Consider the following 16,189-nt stretch of genomic DNA (forward strand, 5'->3'; position numbering starts at 1 on the left):
TTGAATAAACAGAGGAGGCTTACAGCACTGTTTCCCGCAGTGTTCTGAAACCCCAAACTAATAACCAAATACCAATCCATAACCCTTTCCATCTCTTGGAGGATAACAGAGGTAAAGAATGGGAGAGGATAAGAAAGGGTTCCATTTCCAAAGAAAACAGAAATCTTAAGGTGAAAAAGCCATTAGAACCTCACGGCGCAGATGACAATGGAAAAAGCAGGAACCCAGGCCTAGTGGGGAATTGGCGGACAGGCGTGCGGAACCGCTGACCTCGCAGCGGACCCTAGCAGGACTCCACCTCTGGGAATCATCTCATTGGAGCTCACCTGTCAGCTTGCACCCGCCCCAACCCCCTTACCGCATGCGCACCACAGGCCAAAGCGACTGGGTCGTCTCGCAGCACGACCCACCCCCCGAATTCCTGGTTCTCATTGGTCTGAGTGGCAGGTCCGCCCCTTCGGCCCAGCCAATGGAAAAGCCGCCTCGGCGCTCCGCCCTCCCGGCCGGCAGCTGGCGGCCCGGCAGCCTGCGAATCCGGGTGGTGAGCCGGGATGGCGGCTGTGGCGGCGTCCGCGGGCTGGCTGCTGCGGCTCCGCGCGGCCGGGGCCGACGGACCGTGGCGTCGGCTGTGTGGCGCGGGGCTGCCGCGGGGCTTCCTGCAGTCCGCCTCGGCCTACGGGGCTGCGGCCCAGAGGCGGCAGGTGGCTCACTTCACTTTCCAGCCTGACCCGGAGCCCGTGGAGTACGGTGAGCGAGGGGCTGCCCTGTCCGCTCCGCTGCAGCCCAGTCTCGCAGGCCCGTGGGAGGTCACTGAGGGTGCCGCCCTGCCCGTCCTCGGCGGGGGCCGGTAGGCTGACCTCCTTGCATCCCAGCAGAGTCCCTGCCCTGCTCTCGAGAGTCCGCTACCTGTGTGTCTGTGATTTCCTCCTTAGTTCCATGATCGTGCTTTCGAGAGGCAGCCCCATCTCACTCGAGATGGGTGAGAGGGCGCGCGGGGTGTGCTAGGGCCGGAGAGTGGAGGGGCGTGCTTGGGAACGCCTCCTTGTCTCCGCTCTCTTATCCTTGATTTTCCAAGTCCGCCCCCACCCCTCCAGCCCAGAGTTGTCCCAGCTTGCCCACGAGGGGCCCGCAAACTCCAGGCAGAGAGGTATGTTTAAAGAAAAAAGCAGTCCCCGCTCGCTTTTTTGTTTTTGTTTGCTTTAGTAGAGAAAACAGAGGGACTAAAGTAACGGAATTGGTTTTCCCAAGGTCACAGAACAGCTTCTTCCTAGAGATGCGAAACAGCCATCTTCCTTTCTGTCTGAGCCTAGCACTGAGCTTGTGCTGGGCAAGGCTGCCACTTAGCCAAGGAAGGGTAAGCGGTGTGGGTGGGTAATGAGCGGAGGAAGCCATCGAGTGCTTCCAACTGCGGCAAAGAATCAAGCACCTCTCACACCTCGCCGAAAGGCAGTTGCATGACTGTTGCAGCTGAGTTTTCTGTAACCTCCGAAAGATCCAGTGCCTATCATCGCAACTTTGGGAACAATAGGAAAACAGTTAATTTTCCTTGGCTGGTTAATCCCTTCTCACATACTGGAGCCGACTTTTGGGGAAGTGTGTCAGTATTTACTTGTGAGTAATAAAAATGAATATTTATTGAGCGCTAACCACAGGCAGGCCCTGGACTGAGAAATTTACATTCATTCTCTTATTCGATGCTTAGGACAATCTTAAGAGGTAGGTAATCTCCCCGCCCCTCCGCCCCTCAGTTTTTCAGTTGTGTAGCTGAGATCTTGAGATAGTTTGTCCTGGATTACACAGAAAAGTTAGTGGTATTGTGTCTCAAGAGTGGGAGACCACTGAAGCAGCTTAGCATGCACACAGCTTTAATTTAATTGTTTAGATTCCATTCTAAACAATGTGCTAAACTGCATGTGGAAACTATTTACTAAGAGGTGTTCTGGTTTTGTGAAATAGTAGACACCATAAAGGTGAACACAATTTTTTCTCACCAACAAAATGAACCTTGAATTCTGTCTTCAAAGGAACTAGCCCAATACTTGAGAAATAGCGCATAGGTATTCTTAACCTCCTTCCATAATTATGAAATCCCTAAAGCTTGAGTAAATGATAATAAAATGCTTGTTCTTATTATAAAAATAACGAAAGAATATTATAGATAGCTTGAATAATAGAAAAAACAAAAAAGATAATCTCAATACCCACTACTGTAAATATTGCTAATATTTCTGGATGTATCCTTTTAGGGATTTCATTCCAGTTTAGTGGAGTTAAAGAATTCCACTGATAAAATGGGGCTTTCCAGATGGCTCAGTGGTAAAGAATCCGCCTGCCAGTGCAGGAGACATGGGTTGAATCCCTGGGTTGGGAAGATCCCCTGTAAGAGGAAATGGCAACCCACTCCAGTATACTTGCCGGGATAATCCCATGGACACAGGAGCCGAGTGGGTACAGTCCATAGAGTCATAAAGAGTTGAATACAACTGAGTGACTGAGCACACACACGCTAAGATGAGTGGAATAAAAATTTCCCATAATTGTAGTTTTAATATAAATACAATCTGCATTATTTAATCAGAAGCATTTCCCCATATTGTTATATAGTTTTTTATAGCTTTCTTTAGAAGAAGACATGTTTTGGGAATTCCCTGGCAGTCCAGTGGTTAGGACCCCATGCTTTCACAGTGGAGGTCCTGGGTCCAATCCCTGGTTGAGGGACTAAGATCCTGTAAGCTGTGTGACATAACCACCCCTTCCCCCCACCAAAAAAATCCCAACCGAACAAAAAAAAAACCTGTTCTGTTGAACAGACACACTGTATAGGTCAGTGGTTAATATCTTGGCTCTAGAATCAAATTGGCCTAGGTTCCATCTTTATCCTTACCTATAACTTTAGTAAACTTATCACTTAACCCTCTATAAGCCTCAGTTTATGAGGACTTAATATCTATTTTGGAAGGTTTTTATGAGGACCAAATAAGGATAATGTATGTAATGTACTTAACACAGTCTGACTGCTAACAAGCAATCACTCAGAAAATAAATGGAAACTTATACCCGTATACTTTTGTTGTTACAGTTTTTCAGTGTTATAAATAATGCAGATGGAAACATTTCTTGTATCTTTTGTGTATCTGAGATTATTTCTTTAGGATAAAGAATAAATCCAGGGGTGAGATTTCCTACTTGAAGATATGAACACTTCATTGGATTTTTAATGCATAGTTCAAATTACCAGTTGATACTCGTATTTGCAGTCTGAGTGTGAGTACTGGATATCATGCTAAAATCACAGGTGTGCTGTGATCCTGTGATTTGTGGTAGGAAATACATATCTGGTGTTTGTTCTGTTCCTGGAACAGAACCCTTGAAAATTCCCGTGATTATAGCAATAAAAATGTCTTTAGTTATATTACTGTTTGGTAAGCCCTGATGTTACCTAAGGGGCTTCCCAGGTGTGCTAGTGGTAAAGAACCCACCTGCCAATGCAAGAGATATGGGTTTGATCCCTGGGTCAAGAAGATCCCCTGGAAGAGGAATGACAACCCACTCCAGTGCTCTTGCCTGGGGAATCCCATGGACAGAGGAGCCTGGTGGGCTTCTGTCCATGGTGTTGCAGTGTTGGACATGACTAAAGTGACTTAGCATACAGCACATAAAGTTACCTAAGGATGGGGATTATCACCAGATATGCTTAGCGAGTTGGAACTCTCAGTCCCACCCGGCTCACCTCTGGAAAGGGTAGGGGGACCTCGAGGTCAGTGGATTGCCAATGGCCAGTGATTTAATCAGCCATGCCTATCTAGTGAAGCCTCCTTGAAACCCCAAAGGACAGGTTCTGAGAGCTTCCAAAGGAGTGATGCTCTCAGAGAACATCTCACATCTTTCCACACACCTTGCTGTTTGCAGCTCTTCCATCTGGCTGTTCCTGAGTTATATGTATTTTATAATAAACTGGTTATCTAGTAAGTAAAATGTCTCTGAGTTCTGTGAGATGCTCTAGCAAATTAATTGAACCCAAGGAGGAGTTGTGGGAGCCTCTGATCTTATGTCGACGGGTCAGAAGCACAGGTGACAACCTGCACTTGGGGTTGGCACCCGAATTGGGGGAGGGATGGTCTTATAGGACCAAGCCCTTAACCTGTAGGATCTGACATTATGGGAGATCGTATCAGAATTGAGTTGACACCTGGTTGGAGACTTGCTTGGTTATAAGTTAAAAGACCCACACTTTGGAATTGGTGTCAGAATTGTATGTGCTCATGCACACGCGCGTGCACACACACTCACTATGGGGTCTTTTGTGCTAACTGCACCTTTGTTTTAATATGCATTTATTTCATTTCTATTGAATATGTTCCCATATATTTGTTTGCTAGATTTCTTTGCACTTGTGTGAATTGAACGTTCCTTGTCTTTGTGTACTTTAGAAGTTTGTACATGGTGTACTTTTTTCTGTCAATACTAATGCTACCTGCCATTTTTGAGCAGCTGCCCTATTCCAGGTGGTGTTGTAGACATCAGTCTATAATCCTCCCAGTAGCCCTGTTGAGTTAAAGAGCATTATGCCTATTTTACAGATGAGAAAGTTGAGGCTTAGAGATGTTGGTGTCTCGCCCAAGTCTGATAAGTAGCAGGACAAGAATTTGAACCCAGATGCGTCTAACTCCAAAGCCTCCTATACAACTGTACTAATGTTTTGTGTGGTAAAGATACTGATGAATATATTTATTCTCTCTCTGCCTTAATATATTTTTATCTCTCTGACTTTCATTTGTGCTGCAAATAATTTTTATTCTTTTGATTATTTTGACACATGAAAGGGCCTCCCTAAATAGAATAGTGGTCAGAGTGGACTCTGAGGAGGAGACATTTAAACTGTACTGTAAAGAAAAGTAAAGGAATCACTTCTGCAAGGACCAGAGGGCAAGTTTGTTTTCCAGGAGGAAACAAGGGCAAGCAAGGGTGAAGTCCCTGGAGTGGGGTGAGTTTGTGCTGTAGGACCTGAGAAAGCCACTGTGGTTGGGATGTTCTGAGTAGGGGATGGTAGGCAGCTCTCAAAGGTCAAGTGTAGAAGGAAGAGTCCTTGTATTGTGGAGATGAGGGTGTTCTTTCCAGTACAGTAAGTCCCCAAAGTACCAATGAGTTCTGTTCCGAGAGCATGTACAAAGTTCAGTTTGTTGGTAAGTCCAATAAAGTTACCCAACTAACTCAATCTACTGAACAGTACTGTGCTGTAATAGGTTTATAATATGTTCACATCTTTGAAAGTCCACAACTTGAAGGTTCACATGTAGGGGACTTACTGTATTAGAATTTTTAGTGTTGGGAACAATATAAGTAACAAGAGATTAGAAAGCATAAAGTTTATACAAGGAACAAGAATTAGTTTATTTGGAGGAAAATGGGAAGGGGTAGGAAATAAGTTTGGAAAAGTAAATGGAGGTGCCAGGCAGCAGTAATTGCAGGGATTATCTTATTTAGTGGGGGAGGGAAGGTTAACCAGTACAGAGTAGATGGTCCATAAATATTGGACATTTGATAGTAGTTATCTCACTGAATTCTCACAGTCATCCTACATATTAGATAGCATTACCCATGTTTTGTATCAAAGGAAGCTGAATGCCCGTAAAGGAACCTTCCCAGAATCACACAGGGAGTGGCTAGCATACCGTAGTCTCAGGTGCTTTAGCTCTGTGGATTGTCTCTGTCTCCCTTCCGTGCTGCAAAGGGAACAGTTGCTCAGAACAACCGAGTACTGCTCATCAGACTGGCCCTGCAGCATCACCTTCCCTCACTCGCCTTTGCCTGGAATTGTCTTTGACCTGTGACGTTGGTAGAATTTTTTTCCCTGCTCCGTTCCTCTGTTTTTAAGTGGTTGATGAACAGTTTGCTCTGTGTATTTTTTAATTTTTAAGAAACGGCCTCATAGGTTTATTTGCTCAGCCATTCACTCAGCAGATATTTACTGAGCACATGTTACATGTTAGATACTGTTACAAGGTCTGAGCACGTTGCTGTGATCAAAGGCACTTAAGAATCCCTGCCCTCTTGGAGTTTATGTTCTATTATGTCCCTTACATCCTGCCAGCATGCCACTTTACTTTTGCAGCAATGATAATGACCTGGCTTATTTTTTATTTAAAATTAAAATATTTTTTATTCCTTTCTAGTAAGGTTTATTACAGGATATTGAATATAGTTCCCTGTGCTATACAGTCTATTTTATGTATAGTAGTTTGATCTGCTAATCTCAAACTCCTCATTTATTGGCGCCTCCATCTTTGGTAAGCATAAGTTTTGTTTTCTACGTCTGTGAGTCTGTTTCTGTTTTGTAAGTAAGTTCATTTGTAGCATATTTTAGATTCCACATATAATTGATAACATAATATTTGTCTTTTTTTTCTGACTTAATTGGGCTTTCCTGGTGGCTCAGATGGTAAAAGATTCTTCCTGCAGTGAGGGAGAATCAGGTTGGATCCCTGGGTCAGGAAGGTCCCCTGTAGAAAGAAGTGGCAACCCACTCCAGTATTCTTGCCTGGAAAATCCCATGGACAGAGGAGCCTGGTGGGCTACAATTCATGGGATTACAAAGAGTCGGGCATGACTGAGCTTTGAACTCTGACTTAATTCACTTAGTATTATAATCTCTATGTTGATCCGTGTTTCTGAAAATGGCGTTATTTCATCCCTTTTTTATGGATGAGTACTATTCCATTGTGTATATGTACTCTATCTTCTTTATCCATTTGTCTGTTGAGGGACATTTAAATTGCTTCCATGTCTTGGCTTTTGTAAATAGTGCTGCAGTGAACACTGGATTGCAAGTATCTTTTTGAATTAGAGTTTTGGATATATGCCAAGGAATGGGATTGTAGGATTATATGGTAGCTCTAATTTTAGTTTTTTAAGGGACTTGATACTGTTTTCCAGTGTGGGAAACATCCCCACCATCAGTGTTGGGGCGGGGGGTTCCTTTTCTCCACACCCTCTCCAGCATTTATTTGTGGATGTTTTAATGATGGCCATTCTGACCAGTGTGAGGTAATATCTCATTGTAATGTTGATGTGCATTTCTCTAATAATTAGCAAAACTGATCATCTTTTCTTTTGCCTGTTGGCCAGATGATGACCTGTTTTTTCATGATGTTCTACTTAGGACAGTTTTGAGGAAGCAGCTCTGAGTGAGTGAGTGAAAGTCACTCAGTCGTATCTGACTCTGTGACCCCATGGACTATACAGTCCATGGAATTCTCCAGGCCAGAATACTGGAGTGGGTAGCCTTTCCCTTCTCCAGGGGCTCTTCCCAACCCAGGAATCGAACCCAGGTCTCCCGCATTGTAGGCAGATTCTTTACCAGCTGAGCCGCAAGGGAAGCAGCTCTGATCTAACCATGAAACACTGTTTTACCAGAGGATACCCTTTAGCTTTCATCTTTGGCTTGGGAAATTGCACTGCTGTGTATATTTAAGTTTGTTTCGTTATAACTTTTTATCTTAGGAAAGAAGAGTCATCAGTCCAGCTTTGAAATTTTGCAGCCAGTTAATGATACTGGTAATTGTGTGATTTGGCAACTGGATTTAATAATTTTGTAGTGGTGTTCAGAAACATTTTTCTTTTTTTTTTTTTAAAGTCTTTCCAGTGGCACAGCTCTGATTAGATATGCTCAGTGTATGTTTATCTTATCAGGAGGGAAGATTAGGCATACTTTATCAATAGTTTTTGCTGTCACCTCCAGGAAAATAAATAATTCTAAGGAAAAAAAGCAAGAGAGTTCCAGAAAAACATCTATTTCTGCTTTATTGACTATGCCAAAGCCTTTGACTGTGTGGATCACAATAAACTGGAAAATTCTGAGAGAGATGGGCATACCAGACCACCTGACCTGCCTCTTGAGAAATCTGTATGTAGGTCAGGAAGCAACAGTTAGAACTGGACATGGAACAACAGACTGTTTCCAAATAGAAAAAGGAGTATGTCAAGGCTGTATATTGTCACCCTGCTTATTTAACTTACATGCAGAGTACATCATGAGAAATGCTGGACTGGAAGAAACACAAGCTGGAATCAAGACTGCTGAGAGAAATATCAATAACCTCAGATATGCAGATGACACCACCCTTATGGCAGAAAGTGGAGAGGAACTAAAAAGCCTCTTGATGAAAATGAAAGAGGAGAGTGAAAAAGTTGACTTAAAGCTCAGCATTCAGAAAATGAAGATCATGGCATCCGGTCCCATCACTTCATGGGAAATAGATGGGGAAACAGTGGAAACAGTGGCTGACTTTATTTTTCTGGGCTCCAAAATCACTGCAGATGGTGATTGCAGCCATGAAATTAAAAGACCCTTACTCCTTGGAAGAAAAGTTATGACCAACCTAGACGGCATTGAACAGCAGAGACGTTACTTTGCCAACAAGGGTCCGTCTAGTCAAGGCTATGGTTTTTCCAGTGGTCATGTATGGATGTGAGAGTTGGACTGTGAAGAAGGCTGAGCACCGAAGAATTGATGCTTTTGAAGTGTGGTGTTGGAGAAGACTCTTGAGAGTCCCAAGGAGATCCAACCAGTCCATTCTGAAGGAGATCAGCCCTGGCTGTTCACTGGAAGGACTGATGCTAAAGCTGAAACTCCAGTACTTTGGCCACGTGATGCGAAGAGTTGACTCATTGGAAAAGACTCTGATGCTGGGAGGGACTGGGGGCAGGAGGAGAAGGGGACGACAGAGGATGAGATGGCTGGATGGCATCACCGATTCGATGGACGTGAGTCTGAGTGAACTCTGGGAGATGGTGATGGACAGGGAGGCCTGGCGTGCTGCGATTCATGGGGTCGCAAAGAGTCAGACACGACTGAGCAACTGAACTGAACTGAGGAGAATAAATATTTAAATGATATTACCCCTGAATAACTTGTGATTTCTTCCTGATTCATCCGTAAATCATACTGCATATTTAAAAAGAATCAAAAGTAAATATTGCTCTATTAAAAATTGTTGTTTAAAGCTTTTAAAACCATGTAGTAGAAGAGTAGTTAATCTAAAACCCCAAAATTCTGATTCTGATTCAGAAAAATAAGTATTCAGGAGTGAAAGATTATGTGTTCATATGGAAATGTAACCTTTAAATACCCTTACCTGTAAATTGTTTTCATATAAGATGAGCAAATTCTTTGTGGTTATGAAGCAATACTGTCCAGATTCACTTTGTATGATTTCTATTATTAGAGTCTTTACTTTATTCTTGTACTGGAAACCTGCCAAGCTGCAGTTCAATGAGATATCTTAGGGGCATTCAGTATTAATTCAAATGATCAGCAGACTTGAAATAAATACTAGCATAGATGTTTAGGCATTTTCATTCTCCCTAGGGTCTTAGCTGTGAAAATCCTCATAGATTTTCATAGATGAAAATCCTACTTTAGGAAATGTTTGAAAGAGGAGAAGGAGTGGGAATGTCATGGTGGTTGAGAACAGTTTACCCTAAGCCATCATCATTTGATACCCAGCACCAGTCAACTCTTCCAAGAATTTTTCTAGAATGGAGAAAAGCATTTAAGCAAAGTACCTATTAAATGATATAGACTTAGCCTGAAGAAAAATAATTTGTGAGGTAATTGTGGACATGGAGTGTGATGGTGATATGACAACAATGTCTTGAATAAATTCCTATTCTCCACACCAGAAATATGAGTAGAAACAGGCTTTATTATGGGCTCAGAAGGCAGCAGGGCAAATCTGATTGAGTATTTGTTGTTCAGTTGCTAAGTCATGTCCGACTCTTCGTGACCCCATGGACTGCAGCACACCAGGCTGCCCTGACCTTCACTATCTCTTGGAGGTTGCTCAGACTTGTGTGCATTGAGTCGGTAATGATACAGACTGTCATTCAGCAGTGTGGAAGGGATCAGAGAGATGTGTGAGCCCAGAGCTGGACAGAATCAGAAGGCTGGGTGTCAATGGAAGATGGCAGATTGGAGGTGTCCTGAGTCAGAGCCTGCTGTGGAGCCAGGCTGTTCTGGGGATAGGTCTCCAGGAAAAGGACAGGTGACCAGGGTCTCATGGCTGCAGGTTGAAGGCAACAGCAGTTGCTGTTGTGATCCAACCTGGAAATTAGACCTTGGCTTTGAGGACACACAGGCAGCTGACGTTCACAGAATTTAGGTGGACCAGTGGTTGGGGAATAAGCAGCAGGCATTGGAGGGATTTGATAACTGCATAGCTATGGATTAAGGTGCATGGATCAGGCACTGACATGAAGACAATGGCGGTTTAGTCGCTAAGTCGTGTCCAACTCTTGCGACCCCATGGACTATAGCCTGCCAGGCTCCTTCCTCTTTCCATGGGGATTCTCCAGGCAAGAATACTGGAGTGGATTGCCATTTCCTTCTCCAGGGGATCTTCCTGACCCAGGAATTGAACCCAGGTCTCCTTCATTGCAGGCAGATTCTTTATCAACTGAGCTACGAAGACAGAGCTTGAGCATCAGAGAAGACATGGACAGAAAGGAACCTTTTTTTGCTCTGAGTTGTGTTTTCACAGATGATTTGATCCTAAATTTCTAGGAAGACTGTGGGCACTGGGCAGCACTGAGGCTTAAATCTAAGCCCTAAAATCATGATTATTTTTGAATTCTGACATTTTGAACTTTATCAAATAAAGCTTCATACCATTCAGAATAATGGCCAAGGTCAAGATGAAGGACACAGACACAGTCCAGAGTCTAACAAAAATTAGCTAATATTTATTCAGTGCTCACTAGTCATGCTCTCTTCACCGTTCTGTGCATTTATTGTTCCATTTAATCATCTTAACAGCCCATTTAGGGAGATAGAGATTGGCTGACAGAGATTCTACTTGAGCAGTAAGATAATAGGAAGGACCAAGCTGTTGTGTTAAGGCATGGGATTGTAGAGTTCTCCAAACAGTTCTGGGCGCTGAAGTTCTTTGAGCCTTTCTCATTGTTCATGGTCCATGGCTGTTGGCTCTTGTGGGCACATTTAACACATGCCATTGGTCATGTGTGTTTATTATGACCTATGTTCCTGAAACCCATCCAGGGCATCTTCCCAGTCCCCTCCCACTCTGCTTGCTGCTCTTTACTGACTTTCTGTAGCTTTTATTTATGTGGACACCTATTTGTTCAACTTCATTGTATTCTTTCTTCCCTTTTTTTTAATAGTTGCTTTTAAATTGTTTAATATGTTTCAGTTTTGGCTCCTCAACAAGCATTTTAAAGTTGTATTGCTTTTATATCTTCCACAGAGACCTTACCATGGTAAATAATCCAGTAAATTTGTGTAACATATTCCATGCTTTCCTTTCTACCTTGGCTTTAATCAAAGTTTAATTGACTGTTAAAAAACTGATTATTTTTTATGTATGTTTTAATACATGGTTTTTCTTTTTTTTTTTAATTTTCACAGGGCAAACTCAGAAAATGAATCTCTTCCAGGCAGTAACAAGTGCCTTAGATAACTCATTGGCCAAAGATCCTACGGCAGGTAAACTTCCTTGGTGCTTGTGGTTATTGTTGTTTAGTTGCTCAGTCATGTCCAACTGTTTTGCAACCCTATGGACTGTAGACCCCCAGGTTCCCCTGTCCAGGGGATTTCCCAGTCCAGAATACTGGTGTGGGTTGCCATTTCTTTCTCCAGGGGATCTTTCTGGCCCAGGGATCGAACCCTCGTCTTCGGCATTGGCAGGCAGATTTGTTACTGATGCACCACCAGGGAAGCCCTGCTTGACTATGTTGGTTGTGTTAATTCAGAACTGAAGATCTGCCAGAAATATTTGTCTGGAGCTCAATGGATAGCATTATATCTACCTGAAATTTTTACAAGACCTGAACAAATGCTTAAGGCTAAATAATAAAATTATGATATTAAACACATTTTTATCCTCATTATGAATTTCTCATGCATATCTGACACTGACATTATTAAATTAATTTTTTTCCATGGTATGTGTGGTCCTGATAATACATTAACATAATACCTTTTAAAATATGTGCTACTGTTCTCTAGCATGTAGAAAAAATGGAAGATAGCACTTTGTTCAGTTATCTATTTATTGATATAAAATGAAAGTTTAGTTCTGTGCTTTCCTTTGGGATACATTATCATTCAACTTGTAAGATTTTTTTGGAAAATAACTTTAAGATTGATAATTAACTTTATAAGTACCTTATCTTATTAAATTATTGATATAAAAAGAGTTGTACTGCTGGGTGTTTTCTCAATTAGATTGACTTGACTTTATATGTATATTTAGTATACCTTGGGTTTCCCCCTTGAGAATCTCCGGTTTTAAGGTCAAGTGGAAAGCAGATTAGTTTTTAGGAAAAGTGAGAGCTGGACTTGCTTTGTTTTGAAAGAGAATGACTGATATAGTCACGTAGATAAGGGTGAGTTATTTTCTTGAGGTCTTTGAAGCTGGTGAGGTGCATTAATGGGACTAGAATTCAGCTTTGTGAACATCCCTTATTCAGTTTAATTTGCCTTGCCTACGTAGCACCTCTGAGTTTTCACCAGAACTATTCTTTGCCTTGCTCTTTATATTCCATTATATTTGCAGTCTCTGTCACTTTCCTACTTGTGACTATTCTCTCAGCTTGAAATGCTGTTCCTTCAGCTTCTTCAAATTGCTGATTCTCATTGTATATTGTCTATTGAAAAAAAAAAAAAGAAAATCAGGGGACTTCCCTGGTGGTCCAGTGGCTCAGACTTCACCTTTTGATGCAGGGGGTGTGGGTTAGATCCCCAATTGGAGAGCCAAGATCCCACATGCCTTGCAACCAAAGAACCAGAAACATAAAAACAGAAGCAATATTGTAACAAACTCAATTAAAGACTTTAAAAATGATCCACAGGATTCTTTAAAAAAGGGAGGGGGAATCACGAACCACTCCCCCCCCCTCCCCCAAGCCAACAGAAACAGCCCTCAAAAGCCACTGCCCAAGGGACACAGAAGCCTAGAGTGTGAGTCACAGTTCTGCCTCTTGCTTTCTGGCTTGTTAAGTTACTCGACTACTTTTCTGGCCTTGCTTTCTTCATGGGTGAAACAAGATGAGGTTCCAGATTAGTGTTTCTTTCTCAGCGGAGGATCCTCCCCATGCACTTCTCACTGTCTGGAGACCCTGTCGGCTGTTGCCGCTGTGCGGTCAGCGGCCCACCCGCTGCATGGAGACCAGGCGTGTTGCTCTGTGTCTGCAATGCACAGGACAGGCCACTAGGACAGAAGGATTATCCAGGCCAAAGTGTCACTGATGTCGAAATTGGGAAACCTTGATTTAGATCTCGGGATCCATTTCTGTTTTCTAATTTCATATGTAGGCATTCACATTACTTACTGTTAGCCTCATTTAGGAATGATTAGATACAACATGTTCTTTATTGTTTTTCAGTAATATTTGGTGAAGATGTTGCCTTTGGTGGAGTCTTTAGATGTACTGTTGGCTTGCGAGACAAGTATGGTAAGTTCGTATCTTTATGTATGCACAGTATTCCTGTAGAGTGTACACATCTTGGCAGTACAGAGTATGCCTGTTAAAATGCTTGCCATGTCCTTATTGCATCATCAGATTCCTTTTGTTTCCACAGCCACCCCCAGACTCCTTTGGCCTAGATTTCACTGAATGTGTTCTAACTGTAGCTTCCCTGTGGTCTAGTTCATAGTCTAAGTATTATAGATTCTAAAGTATTCTTCATTAAATGTATTGTTTGCCATGTCATTCGTACGTCTGGGAATCTTCAGCCTCTTATTGCTGCCCTGCCTTTGCCAATTTCAGTCCCATTCAAAGTTCTGCCCTGTTGGTCACTGCTGATGGACTTCATCTTTTATTATCTGCCTTAGGATTCTCCAGAGAAATCGAACCATTAGGATACACCTATATGTGGGTGGATGTGGGTGTGTACAAAAATTACACCTGTATATGTGTGTGTTTTTATATCTACGTGCTGTAGTGTGCTCAGTCGCTTCAGTCATGTCCAACTCTGTGACCCCGTGGACCTTAGCCCGCCAGGCTCCTCTGTCCATTGGATTTTCCGAGCAAGAATATTGGAGTGGCTTTCCATGCCTTCCTCCAGGGAGCCTTCAGGACTCAGAGATCAAACCAGCATCTCCTGTATCTTCTGCAGTGCAGGTGGATTTTTTTTTTTGCCTCTGAGCCTCTGGGGACACCCCGTCTATATCTATGTTTATACATGTACATGCTTCCCAGATGGTGCTAGTGGTAAAGAACCCGCCTGCCAATGCAGGAAACATGAGAGACACGGGTTCAATCCCTGGGTTGGGAAGATGCCCTGGAGGAGGAAATGGCAACCCATCCCAGTATTTTTGCCTGGAGAATCCCATGGACAGAAGAGTCGCGGGTTACAGTCCATAGGGTCGCAAAGAGTTAGACAGGACTGAGGCGGCTTAGCACAGTACATAAATCTATATTGAGAGAACAAGAATCAGAGATTTATATTTTAAGGAATTGGCTCACACCATTTCACAACTCAGAAATCTGTAGGGCAAGCCAGCCGACTAGAAAACCAGGCAGTCTTCAGGACAAATTTCTTCTGGTTTGGGAAACCTTAGAAAGACCCTTTGGGAAAGACCCTTTAAGGCCTTCAAGTGATTGGATGAAGCCCATCCACATTAAGAAGGATAATCTGCTTTACTTAGATGTTAATCATGTCTAAAAATACCTCCCCAGAGTATCTAGACTGGTATCTGACAGCCTGGCCGCATCACCTAGCCAACTGGACACCTGTCAGTAAGCATCACAGCATCCTTCCACGCCTCATCCCCGCCAGTCAGTGTCTTCTGCCTGGCACATGAGCCACTTCTGCCCATTGCCATCACCTGCTTCATTCAGCTCAGACTTAAAGCTGTCAGAGGAGGCACACTGGCCCATTCCAACATCCTCACAGCGGGATGCTCTGTGAGGAATGTGTCCCAGCGCCCTGCTGTCGCACTGCCTTCCTTGGAGGCACTTTGATCTTTCATTTGTTTCCTCAGTCTTATCTAATCTGGAGGTCAAAGCAGTTGAGTTTGGGTAGGAGTTGACACTTGCCTTCCTTCTGGCCTTGACCACTGCGCTGTAAAGTTCACGTGGGTAGAAAAAGGAGTGAGGGGCTTTAAGATTTTTTTTTCCTCCCGGTTGTTCCTTCTTGTTCCCCTCTTCCTGTGATGTTATACTTGCATCCAGGAAACCCTAGCTGAATCCAGGAAATCAAGTGTTCCATCCCGCTTGTTAGGAGCTCTCAGGCTGTTCTTTCCCTTTCCCTTTATAGCAGTTTGGTTTGGGTCCCGTCCCCCTCTGCTTTCTCCTCGCTGTCTATTTTAATAGAGTCGAGCTTGTTGGTTCCATCTCAGCCATCTCAAACTATCTTAGCCCCAGCTAATTCTGACTGCTAGAGACTTTAGATCTTCAAAAGGAAATCAAAGGGACTTCCCTGCTGGTCCAGTGGTTGGAAATTTGCCTCCCAATCAGGGGATGTGGGTTCCATCCCTGGTTGGGGAACTAAGAGTCCACATGCTGTGGGGCAGCTAAGCCCTGTGCACTGTGACCGCTGGAGCCTGCAGGCCCTAGAGCCCATGCTCTGCACCAGGGGAAACCTGTGTCCTGCAACTGGAGGAAGCCCTCACACTGCAAAGAAGACCCAGTGCAGCCCAAAAAAAAAAAAAAATTAGAAACCTTTATGCAAAAATGCATATGCATTGTGGAAAATTTGGAAGATGTAGAACAGCATAAAGAAGAAAATAAAAATTGCCCAAAGCAGCAGAGAGAAACTTGAGAAAACCACTATACCTATCTTGATATTATATACACTTCAAGGACATATTTGAATATATTTATCTATATTAACCAATATTTAAAGCATAGAATTAGCCTTTTTTTTCCTTAGGATTTTTAACTCTGTTTACATTGCCCATCTGTTGTTGCTTGCTGTCTGTTTTCTCCAGTAGAGACCTTAGCATATTAATCATGTGTGTGTGCATGCGTGCCTGCTGAGTTGCTCAGTCGTGACTCTTTGCAACCCTATGGACTATGCCCCTCCAGGTTTTTCTGTCCATGAGATTCTCCAGGCAAGAGTACTGGAGTGGGTTGCCATTTCCTTCTCCAGGGGATTTTCCAGACCCAGGGATTGAACTGGCGTCTCCTGTATCTCCTGCATTGCAGGCGGATTCTTTATTGCTGAGCC

General features: G+C 43.3%; 1 protein-coding gene across 2 annotated transcripts in view; it reads left to right on the forward strand.

Annotated features, from left to right (window-relative positions):
* The first annotated feature begins 370 nt into the window (after positions 1–370).
* The window catches only part of BCKDHB (branched chain keto acid dehydrogenase E1 subunit beta), a 269,317-nt gene continuing 253,498 nt past the window's right edge, over positions 371–16,189 (forward strand). Inside the window, exons 1-3 of one of the 2 annotated variants that reach the window (XM_069598961.1) lie at positions 371–747; positions 11,423–11,500; positions 13,402–13,470. In XM_069598961.1, the coding sequence (XP_069455062.1) occupies positions 552–747; positions 11,423–11,500; positions 13,402–13,470 (343 nt within the window). In that variant the 5' untranslated portion in view covers positions 371–551. The remainder of the gene's footprint in view (positions 748–11,422; positions 11,501–13,401; positions 13,471–16,189) is intronic. The other variant, XR_011258750.1, reaches the window with a different exon arrangement.

This window comes from Ovis canadensis, chromosome 8 (assembly GCF_042477335.2).
Source record: "Ovis canadensis isolate MfBH-ARS-UI-01 breed Bighorn chromosome 8, ARS-UI_OviCan_v2, whole genome shotgun sequence".
Lineage (NCBI taxonomy): Eukaryota > Metazoa > Chordata > Mammalia > Artiodactyla > Bovidae > Ovis > Ovis canadensis.